The 19,477-nt window shown below is 47.2% G+C and overlaps 2 protein-coding genes across 3 annotated transcripts; one reads left to right on the top strand and one right to left on the bottom strand.

Annotated features, from left to right (window-relative positions):
• Positions 1-148: 148 nt before the first annotated feature.
• On the top strand, positions 149-7,502 carry NOP16 (NOP16 nucleolar protein). 2 transcript variants are annotated; one of them, XM_084839315.1, is made up of 5 exons: positions 149-305; positions 4,431-4,545; positions 5,493-5,562; positions 6,589-6,695; positions 7,106-7,502. In XM_084839315.1, exons 1-5 carry the CDS (start codon positions 199-201, stop codon positions 7,247-7,249), a joined length of 543 nt encoding a protein of 180 aa, XP_084695441.1. In that variant the 5' UTR covers positions 149-198; the 3' UTR covers positions 7,250-7,502. The 2 variants fall into 2 exon arrangements, with proteins under 2 accessions (XP_084695441.1, XP_084695439.1); XM_084839313.1 differs by lacking the exon at positions 149-305 and adding an exon at positions 1,256-1,989.
• A 602-nt stretch (positions 7,503-8,104) lies between these two features.
• Positions 8,105-19,214, bottom strand: ARL10 (ARF like GTPase 10). The gene is made up of 4 exons (XM_084839319.1): positions 18,699-19,214; positions 12,409-12,577; positions 10,946-11,121; positions 8,105-10,407 (listed from the first exon to the last, which is right to left on the bottom strand). The coding sequence occupies exons 1-4, from the start codon at positions 18,888-18,890 to the stop codon at positions 10,231-10,233; spliced, it is 714 nt and encodes a 237-aa protein (XP_084695445.1). The 5' UTR covers positions 18,891-19,214; the 3' UTR covers positions 8,105-10,230.
• Positions 19,215-19,477: the final 263 nt, after the last annotated feature.

The following is a 19,477-nucleotide window of genomic DNA, read 5'->3' as shown; positions in this document are numbered from 1 at the left end:
GTTTGCTGGGAGATGTAGTCCACCTGCCGCTTCTCCTTCAGGGGTTCAACCATGCTGGCTGGGCAAGTACAACTACAGTTCCTATCGGCCGCTGCGGCACTTGGTCCTGCTGCTTCTCCAGCTGCGTAAGCGGCGGCTTGCTTCTCTCGCAGCAGCCGCGTGCGGCCGGGTGGCCGGGCGGTCTTGGGCGCTATCGCGATGCCGAAAGCCAAGGGGAAGCACCGGCGGCAAAAGTACAACTACAACGTGAACCGTAAGAAGCAGAACAAGGCTTTCCGTAAGCGTGCGGCGCCCCGTATCCAATGGTGAGCGGCCGAGAAGGAAACAAAAAGGCTCCGCCGGGGGTCAGAAGGGTGTAGGAGGCTGTCAGTCGGGGACCATCTGAGCTTTGGGGAACACACTGGCCAGGCCTTGGGGCCGTCGCAGGGCCGATAGGCCAGGGCAAGGCCGGGAACACAGCGGATCCCTTTTCTTCTTCGGATCCTCCTTTCTGCTGCAGCATCGCCTTGGTGTCAGTTTTAACCACGCACTGAAATTAAGGCTGCAACCCTACACGCGCTTACTTGGGACGAAGTCCTGTTGAATTCAGGGGGGCTTACTTCTGAGCAGACATGCATAGCATTGCACTGTAAATGTGAAAAAAGTAGCCCGTTTTAGTCCTTTCTGCAGCTCACGGTAAGGGCGGCTATTTCATCGTCGTATTTATTACATTTCTATACTGCCCAGTAGTGCAACTCAGTCATAGAATGCAACATGCAGCATTTTATAGTGATCATTACTGGATGATCTGTATCTCACCATGGCTCTCCATGTGGTATGCCATCAGTATGTTAGTTTTGTGGTTTTCATTGTTGTGAACTGCCCAGAGAGCTTCAGCTATTGGGTGGTATAGAAATGTAATAAACAAATAAATACTTAGTAAAATCCAGCATCCTTTCCAATTACCTTGGATTTGGCTCTGAACTGTTGCTAGGCAAAGTGAGTGACACTGTGGTTGGAAACCCTTCCAGGGCAAGGTCTGGTAAATCAGAGTTAAAATGCTTACGTGAAACCATGTTATGCGGGCCACTAAATATACAATAGCATTCCACCTGCTATTTATGTGTTGAAAGGCTGCAGAAATTTCAGGGAGCCAAACAGGCTTTTAAAGCTTAAAGAATTAAATCAGAGCTGTGTTAAACAATTCAACAGATTCTGGATATATCACACAATAATATGTAATATTCTGGAGATCTTTGATCAGGTGTGTATAAACCAGAGTGGCTAATGTTTTTCCCCCAGTGTTAAGTTAGTTGTGCAGGGCCAGCCCTTCTTGGGAATCAGCGAACTAAAATGGACAGGCATGGGCGAATTTAATTCAGGTGACCATCATATCTACTATTGTGGGCAAGAATCCCTTAGAAGAAATGGAGTAGCACTCATAGTCAACAAAAGGGTGGGAAAAGCAGTACTGGGGTACAATCTTAAAAATGATAGAATGATCTCAGTACGAATCCAAGGCAAACCATTCAACATCACAGTAATTCAAGTCTATGCCTCAACCACTGAGGCCGAAGAAGCTGAGGTTGATCGGTTCTATGAAGACCTACAACACCTTCTAGAACTAATACCAAAAAAAGATGTCCTCTTCATCATAGGGGATTGGAATGCTAAAGTAGGAAGTCAAGAAATCACCGGGATCACAGGCAGGCATGGCCTTGGTGTACAAAATGAAGCAGGACAAAAGCTAATAGAGTTTTGCCAAGAGAACACGGTGATCATAGCAAACACTCTTTTCCAACAGCACAGGAGGCGACTCTACACATGGACGTCACCAGATGGTCAATATCGAAATCAGATTGATTATGTCCTTTGCAGCCAAAGATGGAGAAGCTCCATACAGTCAGTAAAAACAAGACCTGGAGCTGACTGTGGCTCAGATCATGAGCTGCTTCTTGCAAAATTTCGGCTTAAATTGAAGAACGTCGGGAAAACCACTAAACCGGTCAGGTATGACCTAAATCATATCCCTGATGAATATACAGTGGAGGTGAGGAATAGATTTCAGGGATTAGACCTGACAGACAGAGTGCCTGAGGAACTATGGACGGAGGTCCGTAACATTGTTCAGGAGGCAGCAACTCAATCCATCCCAAAGAAAAAGAAATGCAAGAAAGCAAAGTGGCTGTCCGATGAGGCTTTACAAGTAGCTCACGAAAGAAGGGAAGCGAAAAGCAAGGGAGAAAGGGGAAGATATACCCAACTGAATGCAGAGTTCCAGAGAATAGCAAGGAGAGACAAGAAGGCCTTCTTAAATGAACAATGCAAAGAAATCGAGGAAAACAACAGAATGGGAAAGACTAGAGATCTCTTCAAGAAAATTGGAGATCTCAAGGGAACGTTTTGTACAAAGACGGGCATGATAAAGGACAAAGAAGGCAGGGACCTAACAGAAGCAGATGAGATTAAGAAGAGGTGGCAAGAATACACAGAAGAACTATACAGGAAAGATCTGAATGTCCCTGATAGCCCTGATAGCCATGATAGTGCGGTCACTGAACTTGAGCCGGACATCCTAGAGAGTGAAGTCAAGTGGGCCTTAGGAAGCATTAGTAACAACAAAGCTAGCAGAGATGACAGTATTCCAGCCGAGCTATTTAAAATCCTAAAAGATGATGCTGTTAAAGTGCTGCATTCAATATGCCAACAAATCTGGAACACTCAACAGTGGCCACAAGACTGGAAAAGGTCAGTTTACATTCCAATTCCAAAGAAGGGCAACGCCAAAGAGTGTTCAAACTACCGCACAATTGCGCTCATTTCACATGCCAGCAAGGTGATGCTCAAAATCCTACAAGCTAGGCTTCAGCAGTATGCGAACCGAGAACTACCGGAAGTACAAGCTGGGTTTCGAAGAGGCAGAGGAACTAGAGATCAAATCGCCAACATTCGCTGCATCATGGAGAAAGCAAGAGAATTCCAGAAAAATGTCTATTTCTGCTTCATTGACTACGCTAAAGCTTTTGATTGTGTGGATCACAACAAACTGTGGCAAATTCTTAAAGTGATGGGAGTACCAGACCACCTTACCTGTCTCCTGAGAAACCTGTACGAAGGTCAAGAAGCAACAGTAAGAACCAGACATGGAACAACCGATTGGTTCAAAATTGGGAAAGGAGTACGACAAGGCTGCATATTGTCACCCTGCTTATTTAACTTATATGCAGAGTACATCATGAGAAATGCCGGGTTGGATGAATCAGAGGTCGGAATTAAGATTGCTGGGAGAATTATCAACAACCTCCGATATGCAGATGATACCACCCTAATGGCAGAAAGCGAAGAGGATCTAAAGAGCCTCTTGTTGAGGGTGAAAGAGGAGAGTGCAAAAGCTGGTTTGAAACTCAACATTAAAAAAACTAAGATCATGTCATCTGGCCCTATCACTTCCTGGCATATAGAAGGGGAAGAAATGGAAGCAGTGACAGATTTTACTTTCTTGGGCTCCAAGATCACTGCAGACGGTGACTGTAGCCATGAAATTAAAAGACGCTTGCTCCTTGGGAGGAAAGCTATGGCCAACCTAGACAGCATAGTAAGAAGCAGAGACATCACCTTGCCGACAAAGGTCCGTCTAATCAAAGCTATGGTTTTCCCAGTAGTAATGTATGGCTGTGAGAGCTGGACTATAAGGAAGGCTGAGCGCCGAAGAATTGATGCTTTCGAACTGTGGTGCTGGAGAAGACTCTTACGAGTGCCCTGGACTGCAAGGAGGTCAAATCAGTCCATCCTAAAGGAAATCAACCCTGAGTGCTCATTGGAAGGACAGATAATGAAGCTGAAGCTCCAATATTTTGGCCACCTAATGCGAAGAGAAAACTCCCTGGAAAAGACCCTGATGCTGGGAAAGACTGAAGGCCAAAGGAGAAGGGGACGGCAGAGGATGAGATGGCTAGATAGCATCACGGATGCAATGAATATGAACTTGAGCACGCTCCGGGAGAGAGCGCAGGACAGGAAGGCCTGGCGTGCTATGGTCCATGGGGTCACGAAGAGTCGGACACGACTGAACGACTGAACAACAACAACAACAAGCAGGGCCAGCCCTACTGTTAGATAGAGTGAGGTGGTCGTCTCAGGCGGCTGATTTTGGGTGTCGTGATAGAGAAGAAAATTGGTATTTATTATTGTGTTTTCACTGGCAGGAAGGGGGTGAGGTACTTGTCTGATTTTCTGCCTTGGGTGGCGATATAACTTGACTGGCCATGGGACCTATGAACCTTGGCTTGGGGGGGCGGGGGAGGGGATGAAATTGGTTTCTCTGCCTCAAGTTGCAAAATGTCTTGGGCTGGCATTGCAACTGTGTGACAGTTCTTATCAGAAAGGGGAGGAAGCGTCTTCAAGAATGCATAGTATTGATGTAAAGCTTTATTTTTTAAAATCTTGTCTAGCACCCAAATCCGACATGCCTGGGATAGGTCGAAATCTGTATCGCAGAACTTGGCTGAAATGGGCCTTGCAGTTGATCCAAACAAGGCTATTCCTATTCCAAAAGCAATGCGACAGGTGGGTGTTGTGTTCACTCCAAATAGGGTTGTGATGTGGAAGTCAAGTAGGAAAGTGTAAGTCATGTTTTACAGATTGGAAGATCAGCTACTGTTAGGTTGGGTATCAGTTCATGGGTGATCGATGCAATCCCAGCAAGACAGTGTGTGTAAAATGGAAATGAGAGAGAGCTTTGGCTATTGGGCGGTATAGAAATGAAATAAATAAAAATAAATAAATAAATAAAATAAAATAAATGGCAGGAAAATTACCCCCAAAAAACTGCTGTATTTAAGCCTGAACAAAAGACCCAATAGATCTCATGTGGTGTCTGGCTAGATGCAAGTAGACAGGAGAGAGAGTAGCTAAAATATAATTTTATTAGGCCAACCTGTTTGGGAAAAATACAAAAAGGGTAAGATTTCAAATTCATGTACACTTGTCTGTCATACCAAAATAGTTAGGAGGAGTTGGAGAGCTGGGTGACTTCTGAACTGAAGTTTCCCCTTGGCATTTCAGCTAATTTAGAAAAAAATCTATACCCATACTGTGGTGCCCTTGGAGGGGAATACATTTTGACATTGACACCTCAAGCTTCCTTGGGAGATAAGTGGTAGGTGGTTGTGATGATAGCTTATTCTATGGAAGCTATTCTGTGGATAGCTTATTCTATGAAGTAATGACCTAATTGGTGATTTACCATTGCATCCAGGTTGGCTGAAAGATATAACTAGTGCTTTCCTGAAAGACAAATCAAATGGAATGTTGCTGGTCATGTGCTATTATCTTGCACAATTGATATAAATGAGTATGATAGCATTTAAAAAAGCAAGTTGCCAGTATCCCTTTAAAATCCTTAAAACAAAATGATAAATAAACATCAGTTATGGAGTTTTAGGCAGGTAGAGTACATACAAAGCAATGTATAGTTGTCCTACACATGAACCACAATTTCTTTCCAACTACAGGTGATGAAAATGGAAGTTGATGGACAAGAGGCAAAGATGAAAACTGTGCGGAAGCCATACGTACTAAACGGTTGGTATCACCTTCATATTGGCAGTGTCTGGTGTTGACCTAATGCCTCACAGCAAAATCCTTTACCTGAAGAGTTCCAATGCAAATCTTAAGAGCTGCAGTTGTCTTTCAACTTGTCCCATTTGGATGAAGTGCAGCTTTTTTGGGTTTGTCGGCTCTCATTGTCAGGCAAACACTGGAGATACCCAGCAGAGTTTTTGTGGTGTGGGTTTTTTATGTTAGCCATATCTTATAGGTCACTTCTTGAACTGGAAACCCTCCCATCCTCTCCTAGAACCCAAAGATTGACTAGCTGGCCACAGATAGACTCATGCGTGTTGCATATGGTGCCTACCTTTGAGTTTTGCTGTTACTAGGGATAGTATTGGGCATATGAAAACAGCAGAGCCCCAGATATCTGTTCTCCACCCCCCCACCCCCCAGTTCTCACTGATTCATGTAGCCCAGAAATTCAGAAGAACCAAATCCATCCTTCCAGGGTTCCCCAGATGGCCATGTGCCTTGCCCTTGTTCACCTGACCACTGATTGTTTGGTGGTTTCCCAGCTTTTGTACAATTCCCCCCCTCCCTTCTAAAGGGTTGAAATGCCTCTCCTAAGGCTTAGTTACTGGCACTAAGGGCTTCAAGCTAAAATACGTTGGTTTTTCTGGTACTTTTAGCCCTGCTCCTTTTGCCTTTGGCCCCACCCCCACTGGAATGTAGCCCCCAAGAGTTCCTCTGTAATGGAATTTGGCCCTTGGGCTGAAAGAGGTTCAGCACTCCCAATATAGCCATTAACACCTACTGGATTTAATGTTCCCAGTTCAAAAGCTGTCAGGATAGCATTAGTGTTTAGGATGGGATTTTATCTGAACACCTAGTGAGGATTTTACATCTTCCATAGAAGGTCAGGTCATCTCTATTACCAGAGGGAATGTAGGTGATTTCCTTGATCTGCTAGTTGAATCTAGCTTTTCTGCTACAGCAGGCTCTCTTGGTGTGCAAATATTTCTCCCTGCCTCATTACCTTCTCTTCTTTTTGCCCAGAATTGGAAGCTGAGGCCAGCCTCCCAGAGAAGAAGTCAGAGACTCTCTCCCGGGATCTTATTGACTACGTCCAGCACATGATCCGGAATCATGGCGAAAACTACAAGGTAGGTACTCTTTTAATAGAAGCTACGGAAGACGGAGAGCTCTGGGTCGAATGTTTGCAACTGCTAGCATTAAGATCTCCAATTTTCAGAATGTCTTGCACAGTTGTGGGCCCTCATTGCCCATCTGCTTGCTTCCTCTCTCCACCCATGCAGCTTTGTATACTGCTTCTTGCCAGACAGAATATATGACTTCTTTCAGCTGAACTCCATTGTGTTGCATCCACCCTCTGCATAAGTCTACCTTTTCTGACTGCACAGCTGCAATTTTCTGTTTGCTTTGTGTACAGCCTCTGCTTGAGGCTTGATGTACAGAATTCTGTTTGCTTTCTGGGTGTGATGGGCCTTCTAAGGCTATTGGTTGACGTAGCTGCCTACTCTTTCAGCTCTTTACTATACTCTTCACCTCCTAGGCTATGGCTCGTGATGAGAAGAACTATTATCAGGACACACCAAAGCAAATAAAGAGGAAGATCAGTGTGTATAAACGCTTCTATCCTGAGGAGTACCAGACCTTTGTTACCTCCCTACAGCAGGAAAAGATGGAGGAACAATGATTTTACTCACCACAGCAATGGGCAGAAGAAGCTGCACTTTTATTACTACAGACATTGGCTTGCCCTTAAGAGACTGGTGCCCAGGAACTGACATTTGACATACATAAAATCCTGCTCTTTGAAGCAAGAAGATGGGGCAGTATCTATGCAGATGGGTCCTTTGGTCAGAACCGTGGCGGAGAGCCCTTGCTGCATTCAGCTTTTGTATTGTTTCCTTTGGATTGATCCTAGTTGAAATAAACTACTTTCCCAAGCCCTGTGTCAGTAACAAACCCCAGTTAGAGGATATGTTGCCTGTGCTTGCTGCATGGAGCAGCAGTGGGTTTGAGAGAGGCAGCTTCAAACCAGGCTCGTGGATCGTGTGTGTATGTTCAGAGTGAGAAACATGCTAAATCCAAGCATCTAGCGATAGCCTTGCTACCAGAAGCCAACAGAATGACTAATAATGACAGCCTCAGAGAAATAGTCTTTGGCTGTAAGCATGGTACCAAGGAGCCAGGCCGGTAAGATTGCTGATGCCTCTAGTGGTATTTAGATGAAGCCACTTGGATGGATGTTCAGGGAGCCAATAAGCTAGGTCCACTAAGAGTCGCTGCCCTTGGTAGTGGGCCAACTCAGGAAGGTCGTCTTAACGGGTGTGTGGCAACCCTCCAACAGGTATTAGCCAATCAGATTTATGGGAGAAGCCACAATGCCCACTGGAGGTAGTGCTATGATTTTTCTATTCCTATTTGTTTGATAAGGGAATTTTGCTGCATCTTTGAGCCAAGGAGACATGGTTTCCCAACATGTTTTCAATCACTCTTGAATGAGTATAAATGCTTCCCATGATAAAGAAACATTTTTGGAACCATGTTAAAAACTACCAATCTGAAAGCTGCCTTTGTTTCCTTGAGTATTCTTACAGCTGTATTAATCCTCTACTTTTGTGCATCTGCCAGCCATCAGTGAGATAATACTATTGCCTTTGTACAGGTATAAAGGGAAGTTGGCCCAGATAAGGTTTCTGTAACCTGTGTATGATTATCTGGCCAGAAAGGCTTTTCGGTCCTGGATACTGAACAATCTGAATCAGCGGCGACCTTAATATTCTTTTGAGTTTTGCCCTTCCTAGCAGCTGTACTGTATGGAGCTGCTTTCTCGCGATTCCTCCAGTTGTGAGGAATAAAGAGTCGCATCCCTTATAATAGAGGCAGTGACATTGATGGGTACAGAAGGGGGAAAAACTTGTGTAAACAAGTGCTCATCAATTTCATACCAGCCAGAGGAACTGAGGGCTAGGATCCACTGGCTACAAACCAAACTTCCTATATTCTGTGATGGGATAAAATAATGGGAGTGCAGGGCGGATGGGGAGAGAGAAGAGGTGATCTGGTTCCATGAAAGGAGCCTAGCCCAAGCCTAGGCAATACTGCTATTCTCTTGCTGTAAGGGAAGGGGGCATAGGAAAAAACACACACAAGGTAGCAGCAAATATACAGTTTAAGAAAGAGTATGCAATTGGCTGGGTGAACAGGTAGAACTATTCCTTCTTCCAGAGGCAAGACTGGTGCTTTGACCAAGGCCAGCATCTTTCTCACTGGAAGTTAAAAGGCCATGGCACCAGCAATCCAAAGGAGGTGGCCTGCCTGTCGCATGGCCCAGCTACGTGTCCGACTGTGGCTTGCGCACAGGTTTCTCTTTGTTCCAGTTCAGAGCGGAAACCAATGATGTGACTTTGATAGCCCCTGTGCCAGGCGACCGAGATAAAAAATAGTACCAAACAGGGGAGGGAATGTTTAGCTAAATTAGTGCAGAAGTTGTCCTGGGTGCATCCATTCCTCCTCAGCAATTCAGATTTCCTAGTTCCCCTGGAACAGCCCTGCTGGGGGTGTTGCTTCCTTGCCTGCTGCTTCTGAGGTATCTATTGAGTACTAGAGGGATAGAGCAGGGTTAGGCAACTCAGTGCCCTCCAGATGTTTTGGACTACAACTCCCATGAGACCCAGCAAACATGGCCAAGGATGATGGGGGTTGTAGCCCAAGACATCTGGAGGGCGCCGGGTTGCCTGCCCCTGGGATAGAAGGTAACAACTTGTTGGGAACTGACTTGACTGTGGCATCATCAGGTCAAGGATGCTGGGGAATAACCCTGGCTGTAAAACTGCTTCAAGGGCCTCTTCCTCACAGAAGCAGGGTTGCTCTAACATGCTTAACCTAGCAGGAAATGGCAGTCAATCAAGGACACCCAGTGCCCTGGAGAGGGAGCAGCTAGGCCCCCAGCTACTTATCAGGTGTGATGGCTGCAACAAAAAAGCCATTTTAAAGTGTGAGCATTTCTCTGGTGTAGCTCCTCAGTGTAGCTGCTGACACACAGTCTGCTGCTGAGATGCCAGCACAACTCCCATTCTTAAGATTTTGCCCCTAGTTTGAGATAGCGCAGCCCATTCTCCACTAACTGCAGCTAAGGTTGAATCATCCTTCACAGGGCAAGATCAATCCCTCAGTGTCCCAAAAGGACAGCGAGGCACAGAGTATTCTAGCCCTTTCATAGGCAAGGAAGTCCTGTTATAGGCCAGTTTCACTGCTTTCATCTCTTCCTATTTGTTACTGTGGATGGGGTCCTGTTAGTTTTTTTTTTTTTTTAAAAGGTGGTCCTCAGTGCAAACATTGCAGTTCCTTAAGACTGTATTCTTAGTGGGATGAACAGCAGCCAGAAACCACCCTGCTGCCGAGACTGTTGTCATCCCCGTGAGCAGTGGACTTTGCCTCTGTTGTGCTTCCTTCTCACACTAGCAGTACAGACTGTACCCAAGGCCATATTGACAGCTGGGCTCCCTTATGAAAGGGAGCTGAGAGTACGTGTAAAAAGGACACTTATTTGAGGATAGAGAGCCTGTAGCCTCCAGACAGTACTGAAAAGGTATCTGAAGTAGCTGTTGGAAGAAAGTCCTGGAGGAGGGTCCATCTGGCTTGAATGTCCTTGAGATGTTGGAAAAACCTTCAGATCTGGGCAAGGAGTTTGATCAGCAGGCTCTTCAGGTGGAGAACGCTGTTTGCAGTGGCCAGGCCAGCATAGGTAGCACTTGTGGGCAAGAGAAAGAATTCCCTCTGATTGTTCAAGGTGTTCAGGGCCAGTTCCTTGTGTAACTCTGCCACACTCAGTGCATCACTCTTGTCCTAGAATAGGCACAGATCATCATGTGAACAACAACCCCCTCAAGCCATTTTCCCTTAAGAGAACCCTGTTTTGCCACATATATCTGATTTCACTCTTCACCTGACAAGGGTTAGCATATCAAGTAAGGCAGGGAAGGAAACAGTTGCGCCTGATGCTAAACCTAGGACAATGACACCTCGAGGGCTAAATGCTGAGCATGCTTAGTCACATCAGTACAGCCAAACTCCATGCAGAAGGCTTAGGAGTCTGGACCAGACAAGCTAGACCTCTAGATCAGGGTGGGCAGATCATAGGCCCTCCGCCAAATTTCAAAAGCCCTTTGCTTGTGATCAGTTCAGACCTCTGGCAAGAGCAATCTGTTTAAAGAAAAGCAGAGGCCCACTCACTTTTGGCTCTGGCCCGACCCACTGCTGGCTTCAGCCCCGCCCACTGACATGTGGCTCCAACAGATTACCCACAAGAGAATGTGGCCATTTACTGGAAAAAGGTTGCCCACGCCTGTAGATGGTCACAGGTGAAAGATGCCAGGAGACCCACCTGTTTGTTAGCCAACACTATCAAAGGCAACTGAGGGTCCTCAGCCAGCAAGCAGTGGAGTTCGTGCCGGGCAGTGTGAAGGCGTGGGCCATCTGCAGAGTCCACTACAAACACCAGAATGTGGGCTTTGCTTAGGTATTGGTTCCAATAGAAGCGCAGATTCTGGCTGCCACCAACTGAGATAAAAAAGAACTGGGGTCAAAACTCAGGAGAGTTAATCTATAGCATGTTTGGGGCAGCCCTCCCATGCCCGAAGAGAGGTGGAGTTAAACTAGGGGGAAACAAATTATGTCAAATTGGTTTCCTTGGGGCCATCTACATGAGCCTTTTACTCCAGGGTGGGTGCAAGTCGAGGTCCTTATGATTAGGCGACACAGTTGCCACTTCGCAGCCATCCGTGGTTTTTGCCCAGAAAATGCGGACTTCTAAGGAGTCGTTTTGCTGTGATGTTTTTCGTTTGCTATGGGTTTCCCCGTGCTTGTGAGCCATCTGTCCCTTCCCCAAACCAACTTGGGGAAGTGCAAAAATGCAAAATTGCATTTTGCATTGGGCATGTTGTAGGCATGCTTACTGCCTGTGTCGCTCTGTGATGCCCCTTTATTCCCCCCATCCCTTCACAGCTGCGCAGTTACAGAGGCACAGAGATGTGTTTTCATCTATTTAATCACACCTTCACACATTTTTGCAGCTTCGTATCTTCACAACGGTTGCTTTTGGACTCAGTACCGGCGGGGGGGCAGCTTGGGGGAGGAATAACATTGCTCCAGCCATTTTGGAGCAATGGCTAGGCACGTAGTGCTCACACTTGTGACTACGAGCCATCGCAACAGTCTCAGGCTGGGGAACTGACAAACTGATGGTGTGGAAAGGAAGGCACACAGAACACCCACTTTTTACCTAAAAAGGGACGGAAAGACACAGCAGAGCCCCCCAAATCAAAACAGCCACTGAAGTGTTTCACCCCCACACTCACGGGACTGCACAGCTGTGCATTGCGGTATAATGGCCAAAAAAAAAGGGCACAGCGGGTCTGTTAGGGAAGGCCGCAGTACATCGCAAGTGTATTGCAGTGGATGCTGATCTGAAGCCTCATTGCTGCACAGTTGCTATGGGGTGGGGGGTGAAAGCAGTGCCATGTAGATGGGGCCCTTGTGGCATCCAAAGAGTTTCCTGTCACAAAGCCACACAAGCACTGGTCAGGTGGAAAAAATGAAAAGGCCAAAATAGTGACAGGTGTTATTCTCTCTCTCATACAAGATACTATAAATTCAGTTCCTGCTTAGGGCTTCTAGATGCAGCAACACCCCCAGCCACCCCAAACATACAACCTTGTGTGGTGAGATGGGTCAGAAAGAGCTCCTGGCCCACGTTTCACACAACAATGATGCAAAACCATTCCTATGCTCCCTGCTTCGTCTGTTCCAGACTGTGTCTTGCTCCTAGGAGCCTATGGCAGGACTTACCCTCGAGGAGGCCCATCTGGAGACCACTGTCCTGCAGTTGCACTGAGTTGAAGCCCTGAGTAGGTGCTATGCGCTTTTTGGCTTCTGTACTGCAGACATAGTGGAGAATACTGCTCTTTCCAGCCCCATCCAAGCCTAGAACCAAAATCTGATACTCGCCGGAATGTGGCTGCAGATAGAAGAATTTGGGATTAGTCCAAGCGATGGTGCAAATGTGGAAGGGCCTTTTGCACCTGGCAGGCTCATCACTGCTTAGTTGCCAAGAGGATTATGAAATCGGACTTCATGTACAGGTTGTGTCTAAACCTGCTTTGGGGGAGAGCCATAGCTTGGTGGTAGAGCACCTGCTTTGCACGCAGACGGTCTCCGATTCAATCCACAGCATCTCCAGGTAGGGCTGGAAAAACTCCTGCCTGAAATCCTGAGGAGCCTCTGTCAGTCAGTGTTGACAATACTGGACTACATGGACCCATGGCCTGGCTCAGTAGAAGGCAGCTTCCTATGTTGTTGTTGGGAGTGAATGATAGGAGATAAATCTCTCTCTCTCTCTCTCTCTCTCTCTCTCTCTCTCTCTCCCCCCGCCCCTCTCCCTCCTAGGGTTGTATTGCCTCCCCACCCCACATTGCTGTATCTTGTTAGAGCCAGGATAGGATAGTATGATATAGATCAGCCTTCCCCAACCTGACACCCTTCAGATGTTTTGGACTACAACTCCCAGCACTCCTGATCATTGGCCATGGTGGCTGCGGCTGATGGAGTTGAAGTCCAAAAACATCTGGAGGGGACTACCTTGTGGAAGGCTGATATAGATGGATTTTTTTCTTTCCCACGCTGAGAATGGTCAGGAGCCAGCATATGCACAAGGAAATCAATTGGGGAGGGGGGGTCCTCTTCTGTAAGACATCACCTTCAAGAGCCCGATCACCATTACCTCCTGGCCTGCCCACTTCGAAAAACAATGGATTGTTTTCCACTGCAAACCTTGAGAGCTCCTTTGGCTTTTAAACATATACAGTTTGAACACTAACCGTGGGCCCTACTTGTAACCCTGGCTCATCAATGGAAAAACTGGGGGTGAAGAAATACTCGAGCTAGTCACTATACAGGCTAAAGAAAAGCCACTGCCTCAATCCCAGATATGGGTTCTACTGTGTGAAATGCTCTTATTTGACAAAAGCAGGACTGGTTTATTAATTTAGCAGATGCATCACTTGTTTTGGATGGCCTTAATGAAGATAGTGACACACTAGCAACTGGTATAACTTGCCGGGTTGATGTAAGCAGAAATTGGGATACCACTCCTTAGAGTGATACATCACACATGTGATGAATAAAAACAGTCAACTGCTGAGTGCCTCAGTCTCTGCTTCCTTTGGTTAGGAAGGAATCGCAGCCACAGACAGCTACACTGTGCAGCTACAGAGGGCGGTAATCACATTGGTGGTGACAATGTGCCAGGTGGTGCGGGCGGGGAAGAGCACTGAGATGCATAGGCAGCCCCCATTCATCTTGCCCCTATAGATTAAATGTTGCCAAAGTGTCTTTGGCTGGAGATAGTGATGATCATGGGAGAAAGGGATGAAAGGAGGCTGTACTGATTCAGAAGGTAATTTCTGATAGCTTGGTGATGATTACAATAAATATAATTAGGTCACACATCCAAGAGATAGGAGGACACCAGCCAGTTGCTTGCAAACAAGGTGGCTGGTCAGCCCCTTATGATGATGAGAACTGTGGCCACATCCCCAGCTGCACAGAAATGTGATGTGCTGGTAACTTACATGGGAGGAGGAGCAGCAGAATGAGGAATCCTGCCTCTTTCCATCTTCATGTGGCTATGTGAAGATGCAGATAGAGGAGGTAGTATATAAGGCAGGCCTGTTGGTTGCTCTTTTCCTTAATTCTCTTAATCTAGCCTTCCTCATCCTGGAAGGCTGACTGGGAATTATGGGAGTTGCAGTCCAACACCTCTGGAGGGCACCAGGTTGGGGAAGGTTGGTGCAAATCAGCAGAACCAGCTAGTAAAGCTTGCCCTAGACAGTACCACTTCAGGATGCACGCAAGGAGTTATGTGAATGCTTATTTATAACACTAATTTGTTGGGAGAAGAGAAGAACTTTTCCCTGACATGCTACTTTGCTAGGTGAATGGATCTAGTTGCGGGGCGGGGAGACTGAGGGGGTTATATTCACTTATACAGAGCACACAGAACTTAAAAAAATGAAGCTGACCGCTGTTTTTGTTGTTGCTGTCAAGATAGGTGGTTTAGGGCAGGGATAGGCGACTCGGCATTATCCAGGTGTTTTGGACAACAACTCCCATCAGCCCCAGACAGCATGGCCAATGGTCAGGGATTATGGGAATTGCAGTCCAAAACAACAGGAGGGCACCAGGTTGTCTTTCCCTGGTTTAGGGTTGTTGTTTTTAAGGCTCTGGCACCAGTGTTTCAGCAGGGAAGCACAACAAGGTGGAGAAACCTGGAAGGTATAGTGCAATGGAAGCGGCCTGGGCTGCAAACCCACTGGAAGTGCTGCACATCTGTGCTTCGAGTCCCACCCTCTGAAGCTGAAGGCAGGGGCATAGGGGGCTGGGCTGCACTGAAAGAGAGCTTACAACAGGGAGCAATGAGGTGAGATTCTTGTGAGATTCTTTCTTGTATGGGGAATGGGAAGAAAATGGGTAAATTAACTGAAAGAGGGTTGCTTGGGCCTCAGACCTCTCACCTGCCTTGTACTCTGCAGCCTTGGGCAGGTGGCTTCTTTCCATCTAGTCCAGCAATCCATTTCCAACAGCAGCCAGTTAAATGCCTTTGTGAGGATCCACCCAAGGCCTGGGGGAAACAGTGTTCCTCCTGTTGTTCATCTCCAGCAGTGGTGGAGCAGAGCCAGGGCTCACAGGGTCCAAGCACCAGGATTAAAAGGGACTGCGTCACTCCCCTCAGGGGATTCCCTGTTCCCGCTAAGCTTAGCTACAATCATCACAGTAGCTGGTATGGGTGTGTAAGAGAGGGAGAGAGAGAGATTTCCCCAGCAACAACACCATGTTGTGACCTATCCCTGTGGTAATGCAAAGTATGATGGGGTGGCCTGATCTTGACTGGACAGTTAAGACCCATGAGTTTTACAAAGGACCTGCTCCTGGTGGAGATAAAACTACTAGAACAGGTTTGATATGAATCAACACAGCTGCCTGCATTTTTGGAGTGTCCTTCAGGGTGGGACTCTGGGGACTGTCATGATGAGTGCCTACATTTTAAAATTTACCCATAAACCACTGATCCACAGCATCTGGTATTCAGTGATATATTGCCTCTGAACCTGAAGGTTCCATTTAGCTATAGGGTCTATCAGTGGCTAGCTATTCACCATATCATCAGTGAATTTGACTAATATCCTTCTGCTGGCAGGCAAAGACCTTTTTATTCAAGCAGGCCTTTGGAGTGTAAGCAGGTCTGTTGAGTTGAACGCTGTTTTTATTTTGTTACTGCTGTATTTTAATGCATTGTTTTAATCAAGTTTTATTCACTGTTGTAAGCTACCTAGAAAAAGAAATGCAAGAAAGCAAAGTGGCTGTCTGAGGAGGCTTTACAAGTAGCTGAGGAAAGAAGGGAAGTGAAAAGCAAGGGAGAAAGGGGAAGATATACCCAACTGAATGCAGAGTTCCAGAGAATAGCAAGGAGAGACAAGAAGGCCTTCTTAAATGAACAATGCAAAGAAATCGAGGAAAACAACAGAATGGGAAAGACTAGAGATCTCTTCAAGAAAATCGGAGATCTCAAGGGAACGTTTTGTGCAAAGACGGGCATGATAAAGGACAAAGAAGGCAGGGACCTAACAGAAGCAGATGAGATTAAGAAGAGGTGGCAAGAATACACAGAAGAACTATACAGGAAAGATCTGAATGTCCCTGATAGCCATGATAGTGCGGTCACTGAACTTGAGCCGGACATCCTCGAGAGTGAAGTCAAGTGGGCCTTAGGAAGCATTAGTAACAACAAAGCTAGCGACTGTAGCCATGAAATTAAAAGACGCTTGCTCCTTGGGAGGAAAGCTATGGCCAACCTAGACAGCATAGTAAGAAGCAGAGACATCACCTTGCCGACAAAGGTCCGTCTAATCAAAGCTATGGTTTTCCCAGTAGTAATGTATGGCTGTGAGAGCTGGACTATAAGGAAGGCTGAGCGCCGAAGAATTGATGCTTTCGAACTGTGGTGCTGGAGAAGACTCTTACGAGTGCCCTGGACTGCAAGGAGGTCAAATCAGTCCATCCTAAAGGAAATCAACCCTGAGTGCTCATTGGAAGGACAGATAATGAAGCTGAAGCTCCAATATTTTGGCCACCTAATGCGAAGAGAAAACTCCCTGGAAAAGACCCTGATGCTGGGAAAGACTGAAGGCAAAAGGAGAAGGGGATGGCAGAGGATGAGATGGCTAGATAGCATCACGGATGCAATGAATATGAACTTGAGCACGCTCCGGGAGAGAGCGCAGGACAGGAAGGCCTGGCGTGCTATGGTCCATGGGGTCACGAAGAGTCGGACACCACTGAACGACTGAACAACAACAATGCGAAGAGAAAACTCCCTTGAAAAGACCCTGATGCTGGGAAAGACTGAAGGCCAAAGGAGAAGGGGACGGCAGAGGATGAGATGGCTAGATAGCATCACGGATGCAATGAATATGAACTTGAGCACGCTCCGGGAGAGAGCGCAGGACAGGAAGGCCTGGCGTGCTATGGTCCATGGGGTCACAAAGAGTCGGACACGACTGAACGACTGAACAACAACAACAACAACAACAAAAAGCTACCTTGAGTGCCATTTTTCTTGGTGGAGACAGGATACGAATCAAATAAAAAAATAGTGTCAATTGCCACATCTGTTAGCAATGAATTCCACAGTGGGGAAGGTATGGCCCTCCAGATATTGTTGGACTGGAAGTCCCATCAGCCTTAGCCAGCATAGCCAGTGGTGTGGGCTGATGGGAGTTGTAAGCCAACAATATCTGGATGTCCTCACCTTCCCCATCTCTGCATTAGTTAATTATGCATTGTAGAATAAAACTCTTCCTGTTCTATGATCTGGATCTATTGTCAGTCATGGGATGACCCACTGTTATGGGAAAAGGGAAACACGTGCTTTCTATTTTCCGAATACCTGCCTAAGTTTTATATTTTACAGTTTTATATTATTTGTATTGCGTTCCTTCCCACCACCTATCCCAATAATCATTTTCTAAACTCAAAAGTCCCTTTAGCTTCTCCTCGTAGAGAAGATGCTCCAACCCCTTGATTATATTGGTTGCTTTTCCCCCACCTTTTCCAGCTCTGCAATACCCTTTGGAGATGGGGCAATCAAAACCATACATGGTAGTCCACATGTAGCCATACCATAGACTTTGACTCTTCTGTGCCTCCCCCCCCCATATTTTTTCTGATGCCACCACTATGACCAAGGCAACGATATTTACAGTTACCTGGGAGTAAGTCCCATTGAACTCAGCGTGTCTTACATCCAAGTAGATACATATAAGGTGGCACTGGAAGTTGCTCAGGAGCCTTCAATGAGTGACTTTGTCAAAACTTTTTCAAAAACCCCAATACAGAATGTCTGTTGGTTCATGCCTATTTATATTTTTTTGTCACTTTCCAAGAACTCCCAAAGGTTGGAGAGGCGGGACTTTCCTTTGTGGGAGCCCTGCTGACGCTTCTTCAGCAAGGCTTGTTCTTTTAGGTGCTTAATAATTCTGTCTTTAATCCTGCTCTCCACCAGTTTACCTAGGACAGACATTAGGCTAACTTTCCTGTTATTTCCTGGCTCCCCCCCCCCCATTGCTTTTTTTTTTTAATCTACTTTCCAACCTCCAGTAAGGAGACTGATTTAGATTTTAGTGACAAATTGTGTATTTTTGTCAGCAGTGTCATGCTTGAGAACTTTTCAGGACCCTTGGGCGTATGTCATCTGGAGCTGGTGACCTGTTAATTTGTCAATTAGCCCTAGAACTTCATCTCTTCTCATTTCTATTGGACTGGTTTTTTCAGATAGCCCCCCCACCCCCACCCCATGGTTCAGGTGTGGGAATGGTAAGATTCTACCCGGGCACATTTGAAATAAGCATTAACAACTACAGGATAATCAACCTGCCTCTGACCTGAGAGTGTGCGAAGCACCTTTCCAGAATCGTCCCCACCGCCTCTAGCCCTACCTTCCGGGGTAAAAAAAAATACAAAGACCTCCCTCGTTTTAGCTCCAGTCGGAGCAGGGGTAGAGGGCGCCCCGCGCCCTACCTCACCTCCCCTCCGCTAGGCGCGTTCCGACGTAGCTCCGCTTCCAGCTGCTGCTCCCAGCGCCCCCTCCAGCCGATGCAGCTGTCGTTGACGTCTCGGAAGTAGATTTTCCAGGCGATGAAAAGGAGGGACCCCAGCGCGGCCACCGCCGCCCCCAGCACCAGGCTCAGGTGTTTGAGGGCGCCAGCAGGAGCCATGGGCCAGGGAACGATCAGGCACAACAGCAGCACCCCCAGCCAGGCGGACAGACGGAGAGCCCCGCCCTGCGGCCCCTCCTGGCCGGGTTCTCCCTCCGTCCGCCCTCCTTCCTCCTTTTGCAGGCTCCCAGCCTGCCCCTCCGCCCAGCGGAACGGGCTCGCCCGCTAACAAGCGCCGCGTTTCGCCGCGTCCTGCGGAGCAAAGCGCCGCCTGCGCGCAATCTAAACTGCCGGAGAATTTCCCGGCCGGCGGGCGCGACCTGCAAACGGAGGGAGCCTCGCTGACGTCAGAGTCTTAAAGGGGACTTGCTCGCGCGGCTCCTCCCTCTCACGCAGCCGGCTGTTGAGCCAGGGCGCGATCCTGTGCATGTTGAGACTGAGAACAAGTGCGGCTGGCCGGGGAATGCTGGGAGCTGTCGAGCGTCTTTCTGTGCAAATGTGCATTTTTTTAACTAGCTCTTGTTGTTGTTCAGTCGTTCAGTCGTGTCCGACTCTTCGTGACCCCATGGACCATAGCACGCCAGGCCTTCCTGTCCTGCGCTCTCTCCCGGAGCGTGCTCAAGTCCATATTCATTGCATCGCTGATG

Source organism: Heloderma suspectum, chromosome 2, assembly GCF_057233095.1.
Source record: "Heloderma suspectum isolate Gila_16-S chromosome 2, 16-S_ref, whole genome shotgun sequence".
Lineage (NCBI taxonomy): Eukaryota > Metazoa > Chordata > Lepidosauria > Squamata > Helodermatidae > Heloderma > Heloderma suspectum.
Note: the sequence above shows the minus strand (reverse complement) of the source record. Positions and strands in the feature narration are given on the sequence as shown.

Excerpts from the sequence above, each read along its gene's own strand:
- NOP16 (XM_084839313.1), top strand. The coding sequence starts at position 1,343 with ATGGGCGAATTTAATTCAGGTGACCATCATATCTACTATTGTGGGCAA. Across the intron at positions 1,990-4,430 it reads AAAACCACTAAACCGGTCAG|CACCCAAATCCGACATGCCT; the intron begins GTATGACCTAAA and ends AATCTTGTCTAG. Across the intron at positions 4,546-5,492 it reads TTCCAAAAGCAATGCGACAG|GTGATGAAAATGGAAGTTGA; the intron begins GTGGGTGTTGTG and ends TTCCAACTACAG.
- ARL10 (XM_084839319.1), bottom strand. The coding sequence starts at position 18,890 with ATGGCTCCTGCTGGCGCCCTCAAACACCTGAGCCTGGTGCTGGGGGCG. Across the intron at positions 12,578-18,698 it reads ACGCGCCTAGCGGAGGGGAG|CCACATTCCGGCGAGTATCA; the intron begins GTGAGGTAGGGC and ends TTCTATCTGCAG. Across the intron at positions 11,122-12,408 it reads CCAGATGGGCCTCCTCGAGG|TTGGTGGCAGCCAGAATCTG; the intron begins GTAAGTCCTGCC and ends TTTTTATCTCAG.